The sequence below is a fragment of the Hemiscyllium ocellatum genome, chromosome 20 (assembly GCF_020745735.1).
Source record: "Hemiscyllium ocellatum isolate sHemOce1 chromosome 20, sHemOce1.pat.X.cur, whole genome shotgun sequence".
NCBI classification, from domain to species: Eukaryota; Metazoa; Chordata; class Chondrichthyes; order Orectolobiformes; family Hemiscylliidae; genus Hemiscyllium; species Hemiscyllium ocellatum.
In genome coordinates this window covers 5,630,330-5,655,934 of record NC_083420.1, presented here as the reverse complement: position 1 = coordinate 5,655,934, position 25,605 = coordinate 5,630,330, and the positions used below count along the sequence as shown (strand labels likewise).

At 40.1% G+C, this 25,605-nt stretch overlaps 1 protein-coding gene across 1 annotated transcript in view; it reads left to right on the top strand.

Moving 5' to 3' along the window:
* cpped1 (calcineurin-like phosphoesterase domain containing 1) overlaps positions 1-10,779 on the top strand; it is a 188,729-nt gene extending 177,950 nt beyond the window's left edge. Inside the window, exon 4 of the mRNA XM_060840113.1 lies at positions 10,143-10,779. Coding sequence (XP_060696096.1) covers positions 10,143-10,396 — 254 coding nt within the window. The 3' untranslated portion in view covers positions 10,397-10,779. The remainder of the gene's footprint in view (positions 1-10,142) is intronic.
* The last annotated feature ends 14,826 nt before the right edge of the window (positions 10,780-25,605 follow it).

Below are 25,605 nucleotides of genomic sequence, written 5' to 3'. Positions count from 1 at the left end.
CTTGCGCAACTCTGCATTGTCGAAAAATCGTGCTTTAGAAATAGTGCTTAAAGTGTTGATGATGTAATCACATTGCAGCCAACACATTTTAAAAGTTTGCGCTTTAGAAACAGTGTCCCCAGTTCGTCAATTGAATTACAACAAATTCATGTTAATGAAACATGCGTTTTAGCAGAACAACCTATACTGGAGTGCAAGTTTGGAGTCCATTGAAATAAGCACACAGGAAAGAAAGGTGATCAACAAAGATGGAAACATTAATGCAGTTTGTGACAGACGGCTCTTGAGAGGGAGTTTCAAGTTCAGATCAGAGAAGTGAAGACTTGTAATCCCTCGTGAATTGATATGAAATTTAATGACCCGCTGTAGCATTAACATCTAGGGAAGTTGCTGAGAACTCTGAGAGGTTAGTCTTTAACACATTTGCTATTTGATGTACACTTGGGGTGTTCATATAATCTATTACGTATATTTACCAGGTTAATTCTGAGAATTAGAAATCAGTTGTATGTGCATTGTAAATTGTATTATTGTTTCAACTTTGTTTGATCAAAACTGTCCAATCTTGTGGCTTTATTGTCTTACTGAAGTCGCCGGATCTCTCACATTTTCTACTTTAAAGATAAAAGTTATTGGTCCATTGCCAGATCAAAACAGAACTTGAGAGGTCTGTTCCAGGATTGTGACAAAGGTAAAGTCTTTAGTTTGAACCTTTGCCGTTGCTGTTAAAAGTCATGACTACGAAGCAGTTTTAATAAACATTTTAATCTCCTGTTGAAGCTTTGTGGGCCAGTAACCCAACGTCTTTCTGTGGAATGATGGTCAGTGACAGTGACATTTCAAAGCTAAGGAAAAGTTAGATTATATAACATTTGCTTCTTATCTGACAGTGCAGTGCAGAGGTACCATTGAAAAATGCAGCAACATATCATGAAGCCACCCTGTCTCCCCATTAATTTCTCCATGATACAAATGGAATATCAAAAATGTTAGGTCAGCCGCAGCTCTTGTTCAGAGTGTTTTCTAATCAGATTGTTACACACCTCTGGAGCAAGTGTGACTTGAGAATCTGAGCCACATATCTCCTATCACTGCACCAAAAGAGCCCTGAAAGGTAAACTTGCCATAGTTCCAGATGGCTACCGGGCTTCTCTCTCATTAGAGAGAGCTGAGTGGTGGTGGTTTAAACTGAGGGTCACCACACCTCGAGCAAAAGGAAATGTTAAGACAACGAGTCCTTCCCGGTAGTTCCTGCTCAGAATCTGTATGCTGACTCATTCTTACTCCTTGCTCCGTGTAAAAATTTTGGATATTGAAGATTATGTATTTTTTTTTGTATAGCATGGTAGATTGGTTATGTTTAAAGAAATTATGAATCTAATGCAAAGTAACTGAATAATAAATAAGTACTAATGAAATATTTACACTGTTTAGCAAAGTAGCATGACAATCATAATGAATTATTTTTTTAATGGTGTCTGAGGGGAAAGCACGTAAAAGGATATTTTATCTAAAAATAAGCTAGCCTTCTTCAGCATATTTCTCCATATAAATGCAACATGGGTTTATATTTGTTTTGGCCATGAGTGAGCTGATAATTCTCCCATCCTACAAAATCAGATGTTTGGCTTAAGTATCATGAACTTCTGAATGAAATATCAGGATGTAGAATTTATGGAATTTGTTTTTTAAAGGAACTGCTTAGGTACCTGTTTTAGACTTGATGCTTGAGGAGGAATGAGCAAAGAAATTGTATACAAATGAGAAAGGTTACATCCATGGTAAATTTATGCATATGATCCCAGATTCACCAGACTTTATGAAAGTAATTGTTAAGTAGAAGAGATTCATGAAGTAAAGGACATTGTAACCTTGTGGGAAAGTATGTCCTAATACAATTCATTGTAAGTGGGTTAAGTGGAAAATATGAGTACAACGTACCTACCTATGTATATGTAATAAAACCATTACAATAATTAGCTCTCAAAAATGTTCAATTGATATGAATTATATCCCATTGGCCTTCAGAATGTATTTCACTTGCGATATACATTAAAAATTAATTTGGTGAAGGATTAAATTAGTTAACGAGGTAATGAGATGTGTTTAACGATAGATTACATCCCTCAGTGCAAGCACTAATTAGTTTCTTGTTGTGGAGATGGGATTAGAATGTTTGTGTTTTAAATATTCATTTAACAGGGAAAATAATCCCAGTAATTACAATTGAGGTCACCTCTACGAAACGTAAGGAATATTTTGTGCAAATTATGCCATGATGTGCTATATAATATATGTAACAGGAAATAAAATCCTAAGGCAGAAATTGTTGGGGAAACTCAGCAGGACTGGCAGCGTTTGTGGAGAGAAAGTAGAATTAATGTTGCAAGTCCAATTACCCTTCTTTGGAACTCAAAATATTAACTCTGAGAAGGCATTTTTCTTTAAAATCATCAGAGTCTTTATTTAGACCCCTCTTCAAAATATTGTTACTAGTTCATAGATTCATAGAATCCCTACAGCATGAAAACAGGCCAAGAGGATTGGTGAGGGCAGAGCGGTAAATGTGATCTAGATGGAGTTCAGTAAGGCGTTCGACAAGGTTCCCCATGGGAGACTGATTAGCAAGGTTAGATCTCATGGAATATAGGGAGAACGAGCCATTTGGATACAGAACTGGCTCAAAGGTGGAAGACAGAGGGTGGTGGTGGAGGGTTGTTTTTCAGACTGGAGGCCTGTGACCAGTGGAGTGCCACAAGGATCTGTGCTGTGCCCTCTACTTTTTGTCATTTACATAACTGATTTGGATGCGAGCATAAGAGGTACAGTTAGTAAGTTTGCAGAAGACACCAAAATTGGAGGTGTAGTGGACAGCGAAGAGGGTTACCTCAGATTACAACAGGATCTGGACCAGATTGGCCAATGGGCTGAGAAGTGGCAGAAGGAGTTTAATTCAGATAAATGTGAGGTGCTGCATTCTGTAAAAGCCAATCGGGGCAGGACTTATACACTTAATGGTAAGGTCCTAGGGAGTGTGAGTGAACAAAGAGACTTTGGAGTGCAGGTTTATAGTTCCTTGAATGTGGAGTCGCAGGTAGTTAGGATAGTGAAGAAGGCATTTGGTATCCTTTCCTTTATTGTTCAAAGCATCGAATAATGGAGTTGGGAGATCATGCTGCAGCTGTACAGGACATTGGTTAGGCCACTTTTGGAATATTGTGTGCATTTCTGATCTCCTTCCTATTGGACGGACGTTGTGAATCCTGAAAGGTTTCAGAAAAGATTTACAAGGATGTTGCCAGGGTTGGAGGATTTGATCTTTATGGAGAGGCTGAATAAGCTGGGACCAGATATCCTAACCTAATCTAGTCCCATTTGCCAGCACTTGGCCCACGTCCCTCTAAACTCACCTATTCATACACCCATCCAGATGCCTTTTAAATGCTGCAATTGTACTGGTCTCCACCACTTCCTCTGACAGGCCTTTCTGATCTTTTAGAGGCCCTATTCCCTTCCCAGTTACCCTTAATGTATTTGTAAAATTCCTTTGGATTCTCTTTAACCCTATTTGCCAATGTTATCTCATGTCCCCTTTTTGGCCCCCTGATTTCCCTCTTAAATATGCTCCTACTGCCTCTATACTCTGATAAGGATTCACTCGATCTTTGTCATTTTGTTGTAAACTATATTGGTGCACATAGCTTTCATCATTGCCATATCAATACTAGTGTGTCTACATTTCTTGGCACAATTGTGAGAATGGCTACTTATAATGCGGAATGACTGAATAAGCTGACTAAATACTGTAAAATGTCATTAAGCTGAATAAATTGAAATGTCAAATGGCATAACCACAGACTTGAATGACATTGAGTTGCAGAAAGTTTCAAAATTCAAATTGTTCAATGAAATGCTGTTAAAGTTTTGATTCTGTTATTCAGTTCAAGTGATTATGAATTGTTTGCTCAACGGTCCTTGTAAACTACATTCAAGATGGATGTATAGATATGTGCATTAGGCAGATCTTGAAAATAAACAGATAAGCTACTTTTTTTGTAAACCATCTGAAATATTTTTCTCAGCACATCAGAACAAAAAGGAGAATTCAAATCATTTGCAAGGTTTAATAATCAATGCTGGACTTTTAAAAAAAACTTAACTTAGGAAAACATTTTTTATTATGAAATATTTAAAATGGATATTTATTTAAGGGAGATGATCTGTTGTTCCCTTGGTTGGAATTACTGATAAGGAGACTAATACCAGATGTGGGAGGGAAGTTAATTTCAAACAATCTTTGCACTCACCCATGAATTTTCCATCTCACTTTCTTTGCTAATGGCACATTGTTTTCCATTAACGTCTTAATAGTTGTATGATTTGTATGTGACAGCTTGATAGATTATTTTCCACTGTAGCTAACTTGCCCTCTTTTGAATTCTATTTGTTATTTCACTCCTTGTTTTTCATTCTGAAAAATGTTACACAACCAACAAGTCAACTGAATGTCCTCAGAACAACTGCTGATTAGTCTGTTATATCTGTCTGTATTTTCTCTGATTTGGAGATGCCGGTGTTGGACTGGGGTGTACAAAGTTAAAAAATCACAGAACACCAGGTTATAGTCCAACAGGTTAAATTGGAAGCACACTAGCTTTCGGGGCTTATGCTCGAAACGTCGAATTCCCTATTCCTGAGATGCTGCCTAACCTGCTGTGCTTTAACCAGCAACACATTTTCAGTTCCAATTAAACCTGTTGACTATAACCTGGTGTTGTGTGATTTTTAACCTTGTATTTTCTCTGGTATCATTCCTTGATGTCGCTGTATCATTTCATGAATGATTTCACTCAGTCAAAACTTTTCAAGGTAATATAAAACTTTGACTTAAAGGGTGAACAATCCCTCTCTACTCCCCATTCCTATACACCTGTTCTTATTGAAAGGCTGGATACAATGCAGAAACATAACTGCCAACATACTAATTCCAAATTGAATAAAGTTAAGTACTTCACCACAGGATGGATGAGATGGCAGCGTTTAAAACAGTGGTAACCGATAAGGTTAAATGTGTGAATGGGCATTTTACGTTTTAAAACTCAGAGCAGCTAAGTAAATTGCTGAAAAGAATAACTGCCGTGCAAAAGGTGAGCACTCTATTCTGCCACATTATAACCAGGTTGATAATGAGTTAGGAAATTGACCCCAGGATAAATTACAGAGAGGGTTTTTCCCAAATTAAGTGAGCTTCTTCTTGCACTTGAATAGCAGTAATAGAGGAGATTCTTTGTCCCATTTTTTTTCTCAACTATGTTTCCACATCACAACATGATGTAAGCGCAGTGTTAGCTGGTGACACTTAGCTCCATTCACCACCAGCTTCCTTGTTTTCTCCATTGTCTCTAAACAATCAGACTGTTTGTTCAACAGTTAGTACTGGATGAGCAGGATCTCAGTCCAGTTAAATAGCAGCTAAACCAAAGGTATTGTTCTTTCTCCTTTCTCCTGCTGATTGATTCTGTTCATAAGACCATAAGACATAGGAGCAAAGTTAGACCATTCAGCCCATCGAGGGAAGTGATGGTCTAATGGTATTATTGCTGGACTGTTAATCCAGAGACTCAGGTAATAACTCAGATTACATTCCATAAAATTTGAATTCAGTAAAAAAAATGGAATAAGGAGTCTAATAATAACCGTGAATTCATTGTCGATTGTTGGAAAAAGCCATCTGGTTAACTAATGTCCTTTAGGGAAGGAAACTGCAATCCTTATCTGGTCTGGCCTACATGTGACTCCAGACCCACAGCAATGTGGTTGACTCTTCACTGCTCCTGGGCAATTACGCATGGGCAATAAATGCTACCTAAGCATTGACACCCTCATCCCATGTGTGAATAAAGGGAAAAAAAATCAAGTCTTTTCCACCATTCGATCATTGCTGATATGTTTCTCAACTCCATTCTCCCTGGAAACGATTTTGTGACAAAACTAAATTTATCAAAACCTTCAGATGAATTTCCCACCACATATCCATACCAATACTGCCAATTTCCACTTCTAATATTACCCAGTTCTATGCCTTTCTCAGTTCAATGGTGCTGGAAAGTGAGGTGCTACTTTTTGGACAAGCAAATCAGGGCAGGACTTATGCAGTTAATGGTAAAGTCCTGGAGAATGTTGCTGAACAAAGAGACCTTAGAGTGCAGGTTCATAGTTCCTTGAAAGTAGAGATCCCAAGTAGACAGGATCGTTAAGAAGGGTGTTTGGTACGCTTGCCTTTATTGGTCAGTGCACCGTATAGGAGTTGGAAGGTCATGTAACGGCTGTACAGGATATTTAGAACACCGCATTCAATTCTGGTTTTCCTGCTATAGGAAGGATGTTATGAAACTTGAATTGGCTCAAACAATTTACAAGAATATTGCCAGGGTTGGTGGGTTTGAGCTACAGGGAGGGGCTTAAAAGGTTTTCCCTAGAGTGTCGGAGGCTGAGGGGGCTGACCTTGTTAGACGTTTATAAAATCATGAGAGGCATAGATAGGGTGACTAGCCAAGGTCTGCTCCCAATAGTAGCAGAGATCAAAACTAGGTGGAATAAGTTTAAGGTGAGAGAGGAAAGATTTAACAAGGATCTAAGAGGCAACTTTTTCACACAGAGCATCGATGATGTGTGTATGGAACGAGCTGCCAGAGGAAATGGGGGAGTCCGGCACAATTACAAGATTTAAGAGGCATTTGGATGGATATATGAGTAGGAAGGGGATATGGGCCAAATGCTGGCAAATGGGACTATATTAATACAGAATATCTGGTTGGCATGGATGAGTTGGACCAAAGGGTCTGTTTCCATGCTGTACAGCTCTATGACTCTATAGAATGCCAATTTGTTCCTTTGTTACCTCTTGCCTTGACCATTCTAATACATATCTGTCAGGTGTGCCGTATTCTACCCTCTGTATGATGCCATCCAGAGCTCTGCTCTGTGTGCTCTTATTGTACAAAGTTCCATTCCCCCGCCTCAATCTTGCCTCTGTGTTCACTGACCTGTAGTGGCTTCTGATAAGCAACCTTTTAACTTTATAGAAACAAGAATATGCCATCAGTACCTGAACTGAAAATGTGTTGCTGGAAAAGTGCAGTAGGTCAGGCAGCATCCAAGGAACAGGAGATTCGACATTTCGGGCATAAGCCCTTCTTCAGGAATTCTCACTTTCTCCTCCATCAGTACCTGAAGCCTGTTTTGCCGTTCAGTGAGATGAGCGCTGACCTGCGGCCTAACTCCATAGACCTATATCCCTTAGAAGCTTTGCTAGATAAAAATGTATCTATCTCACATATAAAACTACCAACTGACCTAGCATCAATTGCCATTTGTGGAAGAGAATTCCAAAGATCTATCATTCCAAGTGTAAAAATGCTTCCTAACATCTTTACTTAAAGGCCGAGCCCTAATTTTTAGACCATGCCTACTAGTTGTAGAATCTTCAACTATTGGAGATAGTTTGTCTTTATCTATTGTCTTTTCCTATTAATATCTTGAAGACTTCAATTGGTTCACCTCTTAACATTCTAAAGTCCAGAGAAAATTTGCCTAATTTGTCTAACTTCTCCCCATACCTGAACCCTGAAGTCCTCATATCATTCTTATAAACCAATGTTATGTTCTCTCCAAGGCCAACATATCCTTCCTAAGGTATGATGCCCAGATCTGCTCCCAGTACTCTCAATGGGCCCACACCAGCTATACTTTAAAACTCTCATTCTTATTTTCAATTTAGTGTAACAATTTCCCTAAACATCATGCTACACTCATTCTGTGTTCAGATTCATCATTGAAATGCAACTGTTTAATGTGGTTCCTTTCCACAACAGGTTAGTTGAGAATCCACTAAGTGAATCTTTACTCCTGTGTACCTGCACTGGTCCATACACTCGGTGTATGCTTCAGTACTACAAGATGTAGACAAACTGAAGTATCCTACAGGATAATGGCTACCTCAATTGGATCATTCTTCACTTGCATATAGTCATGAACAGGCCTAAGGATCAAAAAAGTAAATAGTCAACTTCAAGTTACACAGGGGAAGATAACTGTCTCATACTACCAAAATGCAGTGGCAACATGATTGGTATCCTCTACTTGCATGATGCTACTGTCAAGCCAAATAGTCATTCAGTGTAGTGCACAGCTAAACAATATGGATTATGAATTTCAGCACTGATTAATGCCAAGCACATTCCAGTGCCTAATGATTGATCAAAAAACATGTCCTTTTGTCTGCAATAAGCAAACTACTGATTCTACTCAAACAACCCTGCAAACAAAACCAGAGCAGTACATGGTGAAGATTCAAAATATATTATTATTGTTAGGGAACATAGGTTGTAAAGTGGAGAAATTATTTAAAGCTTTAATTTTGATTTGTATTTCTATATTGTTTATGTTAAGAAGGCAAGCACAGACTTCGTTCCATTTCTGGATAATGAGAGTAGTACCAGGTTGTCTGGAGAATTGTTTACATTTAAGTGAGGTTTTTAAAACTAATAAGATAAACAGTTCATTGGTAGAAGAGGATAAAAAAGAAAATACTCTTGCCTCACAACAGGAGTCCAGTATCACAGAAAGACAGAAATCAGACAGTCTGTGCAAGTTCAGTAAAAGTAAGGTGACGTTAGTATCATAGTCTCCAAAACACTCTGCACAAAAAGACCCAGTATCTTAAAAATCTGTCCGAGAAAAGCTCCAGAAGCAGAAAACTGTGAGACAGGATTTCGTGGATCTCATGTTAAGATGTAAGTGAGCTGTGTCAGCAGCTTGTTTCAGGGTATCAAAAAGAAAGATATGTAAAAGAAAATCGTGAATTCAGAAATTTAATTAAATAAACAAATAACAGTCATGTCAACTGAACAAGAATCTTTTGAAGTGGAGACAGGCTGTGATCCTTCACTGAGGTTTGAGTATCTGTAAGGTTTTTATTGAGGATAAAAGGATAGGATCTTTGTTTCTGATATTTTAAACAAGACTGTTTCAACTAGTTTTTGTATACTATCTAATAAACTTTGATGTTCTTTTGTTAAAAGTACATCAGAATCTTGTGAATATGTTCAGTGATTGTTAACCTCAGCAAACAAATAGCAAAAATAAAACTTATGGTCAGTCAATTCAAGTTTCACTCTGGGATCTGACTTATCCAGTATTATCATCAGCTGGGATCTAACAATTATGCCTAAAGTTGGATGTGATTTCACAATTTATGACTTATCCTGAATGAGCAATGAATTACTCTGGCAATGAGTTTGAGATGACCAGTCAGACTTGCAAAGTGGTTCACTTAGAATGGCTGGAAGCTATGTATATTCATGCACAGAAATCTCTCCCCTACATGCAGAAGGGACATGTTCAGGCTTTTTGAAATAAATAGAAGCATAAGGAAAAGTAGCTCCCTGATGCCTAGGAGCGTGAGGGTGGGACTGGGGGAAAGGTAGCTGGGAAGGTGATAGATGGATGTAGGTGGGGGAATGATTGTGATAGGTCAGTAGGGAGGGTGGAGCAGATAGGTGGGAAGAAAGATGGACAGGTGAGACAGGTCAAGAACGTAGTGCAGAGTTGAAGGGTTGGATCTGGGATGAGCTGGGAGTGAAGAGATTTGGAATCTCCCCTCCACCAACAACTGAGTAGCATTTGGGATGTTCCATCAACTTAATGAGATATCCAAAAGTCCCAGCACAGACAGTGAGTGAGTCTTGGTTCACTGTTTTTAAAATCAGAGGAAAAACCGATATGGAAAAGAATGTGACCCATGCCCTGTTAATTTTTTTAAAAATCCAAATTAAATTAACTGTATTGAAAAGTATTTTCCACCAGTTCCTCTCAGTCTTTGAATCTGCACAACAGTTCCAACATCGATTACACTCAGTGATATTCTATCGAGCATAGTGGTACTATAAATAGAATTGCAAACTGAATTTAAAATCTTTAAAATACATTTCTCGGGCTTCAAAAAGCTAAATTATTTGTGAAGAAACTGAACATCATCACAAATTTTAGCACAGGTATGAGTGTCAAAGGAAACTGAATTGAGAAGTCTGAAATGCAACAATGATGTTGTTATGCTGATTAAACATTTTCATTTGTTCCAGGTGTAAAGGCGATCTTTTCAGGCCATTACCATAGGAACGCTGGTGGCAAGTTTAATGATCTGGACATGGTGGTGACTTCAGCGATAGGCTGCCAATTGGGAGAGGACAAGCATGGTGTGCGGGTGGTCGTGGTGACAGAGGACAAGATCCATCACAAGTATATCAGTTTGGATGAACTCAGTGACCTTACAGTCAAGGAAATGATTTCAAGCCATCTTGAAGTAAATGATGAGAGTCCTTGTCTTTTTTATTAAAGTGATCAGAAGAGGCTATTGAATCAGTGTACACAAGGACCATCGCAAGATGAGCAGCATTAATGGGTAAATTTGCGTATCTGTTCAACTCACTTCTATAACCACACAGTGAAATGTCCAGAAAGATTATTCCTGCTGCATTTACCTGAAAGCACCAATACATGTGAATTTGACCAAATCAGCTGCACATTTTTCCATATACTTAGGTAAATATCCAATGCAGTTACACACATAATCTTGAGACTTTAATTACATTCTTTTGGCTACCATCTGTGACAACGTTCCACCAGCTGTCATCACTTTAATCCATGATCTGTATTCAAGCTGTACGCAATCTGTACACGTTGAAATAAATGAAATAATAAAGGCAATGTAAACAAGAACACCGAATGCACTTTCCTTAATTAACAAAAAATCGCAATAAGGATTTTGTTTTTGAAATGTTCATAGCTGAGATAATTAACAATTATAGCAACAGTTTTTTCTATGTAAGGCACAGTTTACAGGATTTCACCTATGGTGAATTTTAATTATCACTTCAGAAGCTTGCCGATAGGCAGGACCTCACGCAGCCACTGAGGTGTGTGTCTGACCAGGGTGTTAATTAGGTGTCACTGTGTTAACGAGACAGCTTGGGCCCATCAATAATTTTCATTCTTGTCAAAAATATAAAGAATAAGCATTCTAGAGAACTTCACAATCACCAATTAGAAATTGATGGGTTTCTAGGATTAAGATCAAAATTGAAATGGCTTTGATTAAAGTTATTTTTAAAAAAAACAGAATTTTTGCAAAGCACAATACAAAATTGACAATAAAGCAAAATGATAATTTTTCATAACTGACTGATCACAAGATGACTTGGTCCTCAGTTCAATTTAATTGTATTATCAAAAGGAACATATGTTTAAGGGAAGATGATGACTATTAGTATTATCGCTAGCATATTAATCCAGAAGCTCGGGTAATGTTCTGGGGAACTGGGTTTGAATCATGCCATGACAGATGGTGGAATTTGAATTCAGTTTAAAAAAGTCAGGAATTAAGACCCAAATGATGATCATGAAACATTGTTGATTGTCAGAAAATCCCATCTGGATCACTCATGTCATTCAGGGAAGCGAATCTGCTATCCTCACCTGGTCTGGCCTACATGTGATTCCAGATACACAGCAATGTGGTTGAAACTTAACTGCCTTCTGAAATGGCCGAGCCTAATTCAGTTGTACCAATCACTACAAAGTCTCAAAAGAAATTAAATTGGAACAGATCACCTGGCATAGACTTAGGCAGCAGAGAAGACAACAGCAGAAAGAGCCCTGTCAACTGTGCAAAGTCCTCCTTCCCAGCTAGTGCTACAATAGGGAGAGCTGTCTCACAGACAAGTCAAGTAAAAGCCTGACATTGTCTGTAAGGTATGATTCCATGAGCATGACTATGTCCCAAACACCACCTATTCCTGGATATGTCCTGTCCCACTGGCAAGACAGACCCAGCAGAGGTGGCTGTACAGTGGTATACAGTCAGTAGGGCATTGCCTTAGGAGTCCTCAATGTTGACTGTGGACCCCATGAAGTCTCATGGCTTCAGGTTAAACATGGGCAAAGAAACCACCTACTGATTACCATGTACCTCGCTCGCTCTTCCTCCTCCATGATGAACAACACTTGGAGGAAACACAGAGGATGGACAGGGGCAAAACATACTCTGGGTGGAGAATTTCAATGTCCACGACTAAGAGTGGCTCAACAGCTGTAGTACTGATCAAGCTGGTCAGGTCCTAAACGGCATTGCTGCTAGACTGAGTCCACAACAGGTGATGAGGGAACCAACAAGAGGGGAGAAAAATACTTGACCTCACCTTTACCAATTTGCTGGCCGCAGACACATCTGTCCATGACAGGATAGGTAAGAGCAACCACCGCACAGTCCTTGTGGAATCGATCATGTTGAGAATATCTTCCATCATGTTTTGTGACACTATCACCGTACTAAATGGGTCAGACTTCGAACAGATCTAGCAACTCAAGACTGGGCATCCCTGAGGTGCAGTTGGCCATTAACAGCAGCAGCATTATACTCCTGTACAATCTGCAACCTCGTGGCCTGGCATATCCCCCACTCAAACATTACCATGAAGCCAAGGGATCAACCTTGGTTCAATGGAGAGTGAAGGGGGGGTGCATATCAGGAACAGCACCAGGCATACCTAAATGAGGGTTAAACCTGGTGAAGCTACAAAATAAGATTATTTGCATGCCAAACAGTATAAGCAGTAAGTGCTACACAGAGGTAAGTAATCCCACAGCCAACAAAACAGATTTAAGCTCTGCAGTCCTGCCACATCCAGTTGACAAAGGTGGGGGACAATTAAACAACTATCCCTCAATGATAGAAGAGCTCAACACATCAACACAAAAGATAAGTCTGAAACATTCACAGTGCTGAGTGAATGATCCATCTTTGATTCCTCCAGTCATCCCCCAACTTCACAGATATCAGTCTCCCCTAATATTAAGAAACAATTGGAGGCACGGAATATTGCAAAGACTGTGGGCCCCTGTCAACATTCTGCAATAGTATTGAAGACTTGCCACTTCCCCAGCCATGCAGTTCCAGTACAGTTACAACACTGGCATCTATCCAGAAATGTGGAAAACTGCTCCTAAATACAAAACCAGGACAAAGCTAACCCAGCCATTTACTGCTCCATCCGTCTAATCTCAATCATCAGTAAAGTGATGGAAGGTGTCATCAACAGTGCTATCAAGCAGCACCTGCTCAGCAATGGCTTGCTTAGTGACGCCAATTTCAGCCAAGTCCACTCTGATTCTGATCTCATTACAACCTGAGTTCAAACATGGACAAGAGAGCTGAATTTGAGAGGTGAGATGAGAGTGAAAGCCCTTGACATCAAGGCTGCTTTTGACCAAGTGTGACATCAAGGACTCCTAGCCAAATTGAAATCACTGGGTATCAGGGCAAACTCTCCACTGTTTGGAGTCATACCTGCTACACAGAAAGAAGGTTATGGCTGTTGAAGATCAATCACTTCAGCTCTAGGACATCCCTGCAGGAATTCCTAAGAGTAGTGTCCCAGGCCCAACCATCTTCAGCTACTTCATCAAACACTTTCTCTCTATTATAAGGTCTGAATTGAGGATGTTTGTCCTCAATTTTCAGCATCATTCATGACTCCTCAGATAGTCAAGACAGTGTCATAATAATCAAAGACTCTTCAACAGTCCCATTTCCAGGGTTGGGCTGACAAGTGACAAGTAACATTTGTCCCCTCTCCCCCATCACATCCCAGATCCAATCCTCCAACATGGCACCACTCTTGACCTGTACTATCTGTCCACCTTCTTCCCACCCATCCGCTCCACCCTCCCCATCTAGCTTTCACAATTACCCCCCACCTGCATCCACCTATTGCCTTCCCATCTACTTTCCACTCTAGCACCACCCCTAGCCCCGATTTATCTATCATCCCTCTTGCCCCTCTAGATTCCTGATGAAGGGCTTATGCCCGAAATGTCGACTCTCCTGCACCTCAGATGCTGCCTGACCTGCTGTGCTTTTCCGGAATCACCCTTTTTGACTCGGACTCTCCCGCATCTGCAGTCCTCACTTTCTCCTAAATGCCAGGCAATGACCATCTCCAATAAGAAACAATCTAACTGTTGCTCCTTGACATTCAGTAGTGTTACCATCAATGACTCTCCCATTATCAACATTGTTGGAGTTATCAATCACCAGAAACTCAACTGGACTTGCCATATAAATACAAGAGCAGGTCAAAGTCTAGGAACACAGTGGCAAGTAACTCACCTATTGAGCCCTCAGAGCCTGACCACTATATATAAGGCACAAATGAGGAGTGTGATGCAAAACTATCCACTTGCCTGGATGGGTGCAGCTCCAATAACACTCAAGAAGCTTGACACCACCCAGGACAAAGCAGCCCACTTGTTTGGCACCACATCCACAAACACCCACTCCCTCCATCACCAATGCTCTGTATTAGCAGTGTGCCATCTACAAGATATGCTGCAGAAATTCACTGAAGATCCTTCGATAGCATCTTTCAAACTCACGGCCACTTCCATTTCGAAGGACAAGGACAGCAGATACATGAGAACACCACAAATTGCAAGTTTCCCTCCAAGCCACTCACTCTCCTGACTTGGAAGTGTACTGTCAGTGATTCAAAATCTGGAAATTCCTTCCTAATGGCATTGTAGGCCAACCGACAGCATTTGGACAGTAGTGGTTCAAGAAGGCAGCTGACCACCACCTTCCCAAGGGCACCTAGGGACGAGCAATAAATGTTGGCCCAGCCAGCAATGCCTACATCCCACAAATGAATTAAAATAAATTGACTTAAATTAGCATTACCATGTTGTGATCTCACTATTGCTTATTCATTATGACTAAAAATCACTTGATTGTCCAGCAGCTAAACAATCAACACCGCATATGCAAGCTTATTTTGCATCAGATCATTGATTCCGACAGAATGGAGGAAAAACCAATCAAATGGAGAAACCAGATTATTGTAATTTGTTAATGTGAAATTTTGAGCATTAGGATGTTACGTAGAGTTCTAAAGAAGGGTTACTGGACCTGAACCATTAATTCTGCTTTCTCTCCATAGATGCTGCCAGACCTGCTGAGTTTTGATTAGATTACTTACAGTGTGGAAACAGGCCATTTGGCCAAACAAGTCCACACCGACCCTCCGAAGAGCAACCCACCCAGACCCATTTCCCTCTGCCTAATGCACCTAACACTACAGGCAATTTAGCGTGGCCAATTCACCTGACCTGCACATCTTTGGACTGTGGGAGGAAACCAGAGCACCCGGTCGAAACCCACACGGATACAGGGAGGATGTGCAAACTCCACACAGGCAGTCGCCTGAGGCAGGAATTGAAACCGGGTCTCTGGTGCTGTGAGGCAGCAGTGCTAACCAACAATTTTTATTTTTGCTTCAGATTTCCAGCATTGGCAGTTCTTGGTTTTATATTATTATAGGATGTTAGATTATTTTGTCTATAGTTTAATAAAGTTTGAAAAGTAATATTGTAAATGATCCCATCAGTCTTCAAGTGAAGCTGAAAGAATGCAATCGCCCAAGACTGAATCTTGCATATTTGGTTAAACTCACTGTCAATAGAAGTAGATTTAGATTTTAAGTTTGACTGTTATATAAACCTTGTTTAGAGCTCCATTTTTGGATCTGAATATGTGAATGGTATTGGGAAGAGTGGGGTGGGGAGTTACTGCTTTGAGTTTGGGAAACTAGAAAGAATGGGTTCCCTGCAGACTCTGACAGGACTTGCACTTTTTATTAAGGTGTCATGGATGCAGTCAACTGGCTTTTGGACTGATAGGCCTTTGAAGAGAAAAGGCTGGAATTCTAGGGAGAAAGTGTCAGCACAGGGAGATCCAAAGCTTTATATACAATGGTGGCTCAGTGCTTCGCACTGCTGTCTCACAGCACCAGGGACCTGAGTTTGATTCCATCATTGGGTGACTGTCTGTGGGAAGTTTACACATCCTCCCTGTGTGTGTGTGTTTCCTCCAGGAGGTCCAGTTTCCTCCCATAGTCCAAAGATCTGCAGGTTAGATTGATTGGTCATGGGAAGTGCAGAGTTATGGGGGCGAGATAGATCTGGGTGGGATAAATTTCAGAGTGTTGGTGTAGACCTGATGGGCTGAATGGCCTGCTGCCAAACTGTAGGGATTCTGTAACGATATTAGGAGGGTCTAGGATGTTATCACGTTTAGGTGATGGGGATGTGTGTGAGAAATCAGAAAGGCATTTGGTCATGGTGTAGGGGGATATGTTGTTTGCTAACCTCATGATATGAAATGGCATCCTTGATTTCCCTCCTTATGTAGTAGACTTCAGCTACCTACGCTGCTGTATCAACCACGGCCTGGAAAAAAGATTAAATTAACACAGGTAAATAAATACGAGGCATTCAAATATAAATTGCCAAACACTTTCCTGGCAGCACATCGGTTGCCCGTTTTCATTAAAATCTGAGGTGGGTTGGCATCAGGTTCAGTATTTTTAAATATTTTAACATCCCACACGTTGGGGTGTTAAAATTTCCCAACTAACTAGCATTCCAGCTTTGTCTGTTGGAACAGGTATTCAAGATAGCTTTTATACCAGTCATTTTCAGAGTAGCTCTTTGTCAATGAACCAGAGTCTTAATTATGTTATGCAAATTTCACAGCAGGTGATTAAAAAGGTGTTTAGCACGCTTGCCTTCAGTCCTTTCAGTAAAGGAGTTGGGAAGTCATGATGACGTTGCACATAACACTGGTGAGGCCTCTTCTGGAACCATGTGTCCAGTTCTGGTCACCCAGTTCTGGAAAGGATATTATTAAGCTAGAGAGGGTTCAGAAGAGAATTACCTGGACATTGCTGGACATGGAAGGTTTGAGTTATAAAGAAAGGCTGGATAGGCTGGTACTTGAATCACTGGAGCATAGGAGGTTGAGAGGTGACTGTATAGGGGTTTAAAAAATCGTGAGGGTATAGATAGTGGTTGGTGTCTTTTCTCTAGGATTTCAAGACAAGGGGGCATATTCCCAAGGAAGTGGTGGATGCAGGCATAGTTACAACATTTAAAAGACACTGATGAATAGGAAAGATTCGGAAGGATGTGGGCCAGGAGCAGGCAAATTTAGTTTGGGATTACGTTCACATGGACTGGTTGGACTAAAACATCTGTTTCTGTGCTGTATGACTCTTAGAGAAATTCACATCCCTCCTGATATCTGATTATTAAATACAAGCATTTCAATCACCAGGCAGCCTGCTTTAGTTAAAGTACCTGTGCTGAGTATTTGGTGGTGATTGTGTCCAATTGAGACCATGGTCACCAATTTCTCAAAAGTATCAAGTCAGGTCTGAATGACTCATATGACCATTATTTCACATTGAACTTTTTTGGTACTCATGTCATGTCATGTCAGGTATTTACCCTTGGCTTGAAAAGAGGCCCGTGGCTCTGTCTGGTGATTCTTCAAGCCCTTTATTTGGCATTTCTTTCTTTATCTGCGTTGGTTTGCCGTTGCCTTCCATGCTGGGGTAGAGTGAGGAGGCAGGTCCAAATTCTACCTCAGCTGGAAAAGGAATTAAACCCTTGCAGTTCCCATTATTCCAACCCACATGCTCATGAACTGTGCTTAGAATGTACTATTCACTGGTAAGGCCTGCATTTATTGCCCATTGTCTGGCGTACAGAAAATACGTCGCAAAATGTTCCAAAATAAATTAGAAGTCTGTTAGACTGAAATCTAATCGAGGGGTTTGAGAGAGATGAGTTTAAATATAGAATGAAATACCTGATACAGAATAATCGGCTGAAACCTAAACTAATTCACCATTTGATTGAGTGCTTTTTAGGTAAATATTTAAGGGGAAGCTGCAAAGTGTTTCCATCTATTCCTCTCCCCCTTCCTATGCTTGTAGGGAATAAGAGAGGCTTGGAGGAGACTCAAAACACCAGCATAAACACCAATCAGAATAGCCTTTTTCTATGTTGTGAATTGAATCTGAAATGTGAAATATATTTGGTTCAGTGCATCTACCTACTGGGTATCAACTGAGTAAACCATATAGTCATTGGGAGTTCCGATGTGGAATTAACATGATATACGGTGGCAAAGAAGCCAATAAAAGAAATGATTTGCATTTATTTGTAGTTTTTATGATATCTTCAATTAATGCCATGGAATTTTTTTTCCATCAATTGGAGATGGCAGATGGAGCCTAAATAATGGCATTTTTGGTAGTGTAACACTCCCTCAGTATTACATCAAAATGTTAGCTAAGACCACGTCTTCAGTTCTCTGGAGTGGAACATGAACCTGCAACCTCCTGACTCCAGGTAAAAGTTTCAGAATATGCCCTATGTTTCACAGATAGTATTGATAATGGATTGTATCAGTGTTTATCCCTTTAAAATAATCCAACTGTTCATTTTACTGATGCTTTGACAAAATGAAAACTTCCAAACCTGTGACCTTTAATGGAGTCATAGTCATAGAGATGTACAGCATGGAAACAGACCCTTCGGTCCATGCAAACCAGATATCCCAACCCAATCTAGTCCCACCAGCCAGCACCCGACCCATATCCCTCCAAACCCTTCCTATTCATATACCCATCCAAATGCCTCTTAAATGTTGCAATTGCACCAGCCTCCACCACTTCCTCTGGTAAGTCATTCTATACACGTACCATCCTCTGTGTGAAAACGTTGCCCCGTAGGTCTCTTTTGTATCTTTCCCCTCTCACCCTAAACCTATGCCCTCTAGTTCTGGACTCCCCCACCCCAGGGAAAAGACTTTGTCTATTTACCCTATCCATACCTCTCATATTTTTGTAAACCTCTATAAGGTCACCCCTCGGCCTCTGACGCTCCAGTGAAAATAGCCCCAGCCTGTTCAGCCTCGCTCTGTAGCTCAAATCCTTCAACCCTGGCAACATCCTTGTAAATCTTTTCTGAACCCTTTCAAGTTTCACAACATCTTTCCAATAGGAAGGAGACCAGAATTGCACGCAATATTCCAACAGTGGCCTAACCAATGTCCTGTACAGCCACAACATGACCTTCCAACTCCTGTACGCAATACTCTGACCAATAAAGGAAAACATACCAAACGCCATCTTCACTATCCTATCTACCTGCAACGCCACTTTCAAGGAGCTATGAACCTGCACTGCAAGGTCTCTTTGTTCAGCAACACTCCCTAGGACCTTACCATTAAGTGTATAAGTCCTGCTAAGATTTGCTTTCCCAAAATGCAGCACCTTACATTTATCTTAATACTTCCCAGAACAAGAGCTATAGATGCCTGGGAATATCACCACCTGCAAGTTTCACTCCAAATCACTCACCATCCCCATTCTAGGTTTGTTCAATACATCAGTTGTATGACACTTTGATCTTTTACTATAAATTTTGTGTCCTATGATCCTGTCCCACTGACTACCTGACAAAAGAGCAGCGCTCCAAAAGCTTGTATTTTCAAATAAACCTGTTGAATTACAACCAGATGTTGTATGATTTTTAACTTTTTCCACTCCAGTCCAACACTGGCACTTCCACATCACCCTGACTGAGAAATACAACACAGTTCCTTCACTGTCGCTGGGTCAAAATCCTGGAAAACCTTCCCCAACAGCCATGTGCATTTGTTTAAATTCCATGGATCTCAGCAGTTTCAGAAGGCAGCTCACCACCACGTTGTCAAAGACAACCGGGGATGTGCAATAAATGCAGGTCCAACCAGCAATGCCTGCAACCTGCTAACAAATAAAAAATATCCAAAAGGTAAACTAAATATAGAACTTTGCTAATATGCCCTCATTATATCCCAGAGTATTGCATTTCAGATCGTCTTTCTTTATCATTTACCTGCACATAATTGCTGTCAGCATAATGGTAAGGTCAAAGGAGTTGAAATTACTTCTACACAAATTGCACAGAGACTTCAGCAAAACCACATCCAAGATTGAACAAGGTGACCCAAATGTTGTTGTTTGAGAAATGCCATTCTGACTTTGAAGCCACAAAAGCAACCTTTCACTCCCTATCTTATGTATGAAATTCAAATATTGGTGCGGTGTAGCTATATTTGAATGAAAGAAATGAATTACATTCACCACAAAAAATTAAATCTTGTCCTTTTTTATTTGTTCATGGGATGTCAGTACCACATTGCACATCTCAAATTTTGTTTTTGGGAAGGTATGTTGAGCTATGGCTTGAACACTGACGTCCATGTGGTTCAGGTACAGGCACAACGCAGTTAGGTAGAATTCTTCAGCTCGTTTTCTAAGTGACAGTGAAGAACAGTGATATATTTCCAAGTCAGTGACTTGGAGGAGAACTATGCATCTGCTGCCCTTGTTCCTGTAACCGGTAAATAAATATAAATTGTTGCTGTTTGTTGAGATTGTGCATTTGGAAGGTGCTGTCGAAGGATCCTCAGTAAGGTGCTGACGTGTAAAGTATACGCAGTGAATGCTGAAGGTGGTGGATGTGATGCCAATCAAGTGGGCTGTTTTGTCCTGGATGGTGTCAAGCTTCTTGAGTGTTGTTGGAGCTGAACTCATCCACTCATGCAGAGTATTCCATTGGCAATGAGGAAAGGTTAAAAAGATTAGGATTGTTTTCGCTGGAAAGATGGTGGCTGACAGGAGACCTGATAGAGGTCTACAACATTATGAGAGGCATAGATAGGGTGGATAGTCACAGGCTTCTCCCCAGGGCTGAAGTTTCAATTATGAGGGGACACAGGTTCAAGGTGAGAGGGGGAGATGTGCAAGGGAAGTTTTTCACATAGAGAGTGACAGGAACAGGCACATTGGCGACACTTAAGAGGCAGCTGGATGGTTACATGAATAGGGAGGGAATAGAAGGGTATGAACCAAATAAGGGCAGGTTTGATTTTTAGTTTAGTTATGCTTGGAGGGCCAAAGGTTTGTTCTTGTGCTGTACAATCTCCTTGTTCTTTATTACATTTCCCACTTATGCCACATAGATGGTGGGCAAGTATTGGAGGTCTGGAATTATTTATTGTATTTTGTTCATGGGTATGGATGTCTTTGGCTGGGCCAGCATTTATTGCCCATTCCTAAACGCCCTCGAGAAGCCAGTGCTGAGCTGTCTTCTTGAACCACGACAGTCCTCAAGTTATAGGGGCTGTTAGAGAGGGAGTTTCTGAATTTTAACCTAGTGACAGTGAGGCAATTTACAATCCTTACCCAGTCCCTCCACTATTAATATCAATCTGATTCATTACCTTGTCTTTGTTCCAAGTGTATGGTTTCCTGTAAATTAAGTGGCAGGTTTCCACTGGATTCCAGTTTAGAAAAGGTTTATTACGCTGATCCTGATACGGAGGGACCATCTTATGAGGAAAGAATAAGTGGATGGATTGGTACTCATAGGAGTTTAGAAGAATGAGAGAAAATCTAATTGAAACATACAAAATTCTTAGGGGACTTGGCAAAGTAGGTGTGGAAAGGTTGTGGGAGAGTCAAGGATCAGATGGCATAATCTCGGAATAAGGGGGTTGCTCTTTTTGGACAGAGTTGAGAAGGAATTTCTTCTCAGAGGGTAATGACTCTGTGATTCTTCACCACAGAAGGCTGTCAAGGCTGGGTCATTAAGTATATTCAAAGCTGAGATAGACAGATGTTTCATCAGTCAAGGGTTATGGAAGTGGAGTTGAGGATTATCAGATCAGCAATGATCTCATTGAATGGTAAAGCAAACTCGACAGGCTGAATGGCCTACTTTGCTTCTACATCTTATGGTCTTATCCTGCAGTAAATTATGGGCCAACCCTTTTACTCATGAAATCACTTATGCTTCTCTCTCTACACCATTCTTGATACCTTTATGAACCTTGTTGATGCTTGTATATTGTGCATGAAATAGTTCTAATTAATGACCAAACCTTTGGTACATTTGATTTACACTACTGTTCGAGCTTTGAAATTCTAATCGACGCTTGTTTTCAAAATGCTTTGCTTCATCCTCAAATTTGAATATTTGTTGTCTGAGGCTTCACTGCCAATTCTATGTCTTTCATAGAGTATATATTTACCCACAGTATTCACTCATATACACTCGTTTCTGTTTGCTGGTATGAAATTTCATTTGTCACTTGCCTGACGAATTGCATCATAGATATATTTTCATAAGGATAATAACTGGATCCTGGCCTTTCCTTCCCTCCCTATTTTGATGTATTTGATTTCACTGAAAGTTTAACTAGTTTATAAATCCGTGCGACTCTCAGAACTGAGGAGCAAATGTTCTACACAAATGCAGAACATTTCAGCACATGAATTACATTTGTGAGCAAAATTAGGGTGCATGGTATTGGGGGCAAAGTACTAACTTGGATTGAAAGTTGGTTGGCTGATAGGAAACAAAGAGTAGTGATAAACGGCTCCATTTCGGAATGGAGGTACCGCAGGGATCAGTACTGGGACTGCAGCTTTTTACAATATATGTTAATGATATAGAAGATGGTATTAGTAATAACATTAGCAAATTTGCTGATGATACTAAGCTGGGTGGCAGGGTGAAATGTGATGAGGATATTAGGAGATTACAGGGTGACCTGCACAAGTTAGGTGAGTAGTCAGATGCATGGCAGATGCAGTTTAATGTGGATAAATGTATGGTTATCCATTTTGCTGGCAAGAACAGGAAGGCAGATTAGTACCTAAATGGAATCAATTTAGGTAAAGGGGCAGTACAGAGAGATCTGGATGTTCTTGTACACCAGTCAATGAAGGTAAGCAAGCAGGTACAGCAGGTAGTGAAGAAGGCTAATAGCATGCTGGCCTTCATAACAAGAGGGATTGAGTATAGAAGCAAAGAGGTTCTTCTGCAGCTGTACAGGGCCCTGGTGAGACCACACCTGGAGTACTGTGTGCAGTTCTGGTCTCCAAATTTGAGGAAAGACATTCTGGCTATTGAGGGAGTGCAGTGTAGGTTCACGAGGTCAATTCCTGGAATGGCGGGATTACCTTACACTGAAAGACTGGAGCGACTGGGCTTGTATACCCTTGAGTTTAGAAGACTGAGAGGGGATATGATTGAGACATATAAGATTATTAAAGGATTGGACACTCTGGAGGCAGGAAACATGTTTCCGCTGATGGGTGAGTGCCAAACCAGAGAACACAGCTTAAAAATACGGGGTAGACCATTTAGGACAGAGATGAGGAGAAACTTCTTCACCCAGAGAGTGGTGGCTGTGTGGAATGCTCTGCCCCTGAGGGCAGTGGAGGCTCAGTCTCTGGATTCATTTAAGAGTTGGATAGAGCTCTCAAGGATTGTGGAATCAAGGGTTATGGAGATAAGGCAGGAACAGGACACTGATTAAGGATGATCAGCCATGATCATTTTGAATGGTGGTGCAGGCTCGAAGGGCAGAATGGCCTACTCCTGCAATAGTCTATTGTCTATTAATTGTACATGTCATTCAAATAAATGTGTCTTTGGGCCTGAAGATTTGTGACCACTTATAGTTTTCCTGTTTTTGACCTTTATATCAGAGCAATAAATTGTTGTGCATTGTGGACATGAATGTATGCGGATTCAGTTTTGAAAGTGTGTTCTTCATACAACAGTTAGGATAGCAACCACCCTTAATAATTAATGAAGCTGAAGAAAATGCAATTAAAATCTCTGTAGTTGCTCATTAATGCTCTTATTATTTAAACATATTCTATATTCATAAGATAACGCTACTAAAATCTATATATATATGGATCACAAGCTTAGACATAATTAAAAACAGTTGAATGAAAACATAATTAGAAGAATTGAAGAAATTCTCCAGTGCCTCAGTTGTAAACACTGCTATTGAGGTTGAATATTCAATTTGTGTTCTTTGATGCTCTGGTTCACCTCAGCACCATGGAATTCTACAATGTTAACATCTCAAGTTAGGCAGGAGTAAAACAAAAGACTAACATTTGATCTTTTCCTTTGTGAAGTTAAAAACCAGGGTTAGGCTCTGCTGTGCTCATCCAAGGACACCATAGTTCATTAACATGCACAAAGCAGGCAAGTACATGAAGAGGTTGGGCCACAGGTTTCACAGCCCCTGGGAGAATTGGAAAATACATAAGATACATGAAAATAAATTATTCAACGAGGAGGAAGATTTAAACACACAGATAATGCCCACCATACTTGGAATGTCAAATTCTAAAGATAATATTATGGAAAGCTAAAATGAAGCTAACACAGATGGCTGAAAATGAAACAGAACTTATGTTGTTATCAAATGTTCTTGCCAAATCAGTTGGAAATTGTAAGTTATCTCATTCAGATTTTTGACGCTGATTCTATTTCTTCCAATTCTTTGTTCACACAACACTATACTCCAGGGCTGAGTCTATTCATAGGTTTTGGCTGTTTTGTTATATAAAGTTTACACTTTTATTTTTCCATACAATTATTCAGAGATTTATCCAGGAGCTGAAAAATAATGTGGAAGTTAATTTATTCATCTTCCTGAATGGTCACGGGGAACTGCTTTGTATATTAAAAGGTGCTACCACATGCTTATAAAACTGCACGTGTAACTACATCACCAGCTACAGAATGCTCTAATTGCTCATTACTCTAACACATTAGAATTATATTGTTCAAAATGACTATTGGAGGGAAGTACTTCATTCACATAGCTAGATTACAGATGGATCATCAACAGATATTAATCCAGTTTTATGATAGATATCTTTTCAACTTCAGTGAAAGGTCAAAGTGAAAATTCCTATAAATCAATATTTCCTCATTAAAACTAGCCTCTGAAGAAATAAACAGCCGTGTACTTTGGATTTTTCTGTAGATGCAATAAGAGCTCCCTAATACTCAAACCAAATTAAAACATAGCATGTCACTGTGTGGCAATGCATAACCAAGCTTCCTCATTCAAATAGACTTCTTTCTGGCAGTAAACCCTGGCATCTACTGAAATGTCAGATAATGGCCACATTGTGAAAATGGGAGTAGAGGTTCTGCTTGAGGCTGGAGTTGCCAGGGGGTTGGGCGGGGGGGGGGCACTGCTCCCTTTTCTGGTTGTATTCATGAAAAGGTCAGAACAATTTCTACATTTAATGGCCATATGTATATTTCTTAGATTTAATGTTAGGGACAAGTTCCTTCCATCAACAACAAGTAATTGGTTTAATATCAATAGCAAACTACTTAAACAAACATGCAAAGATTACTGACAAATGTTTTGAACGAGTAAAATAATACATGTACCTTTTTAAAAACAATAACACAGACAAGTCTGAGGAGAAACAGAAAAGTAGAAACTCTTCAGTGAAAACCAAAATCTATGAATAGACTTGGCTCTGTAAGTGTGCTGTAGTGTTGGGTGGACAAAAGAATTGGGAGAAAAATAGAATTGGTGTCAAACATCCGAAAGAAGCTTACAATTTTCATTTTGGTCATGTCAGAGCTAAGATCATGAAAAAACAATGTCACACTTCGTCCCAAATAGTGTTCTGATTCCAACATTATTCTGAAACACAGGTTCCTGGGGTGTCTGCCTAGAACAGTTGAACCTGTAATTGGCTGAATGTAACTGTAATTGAATTGTAATTCACCTACGCACGCACTCTGAAAGTGGAAAAG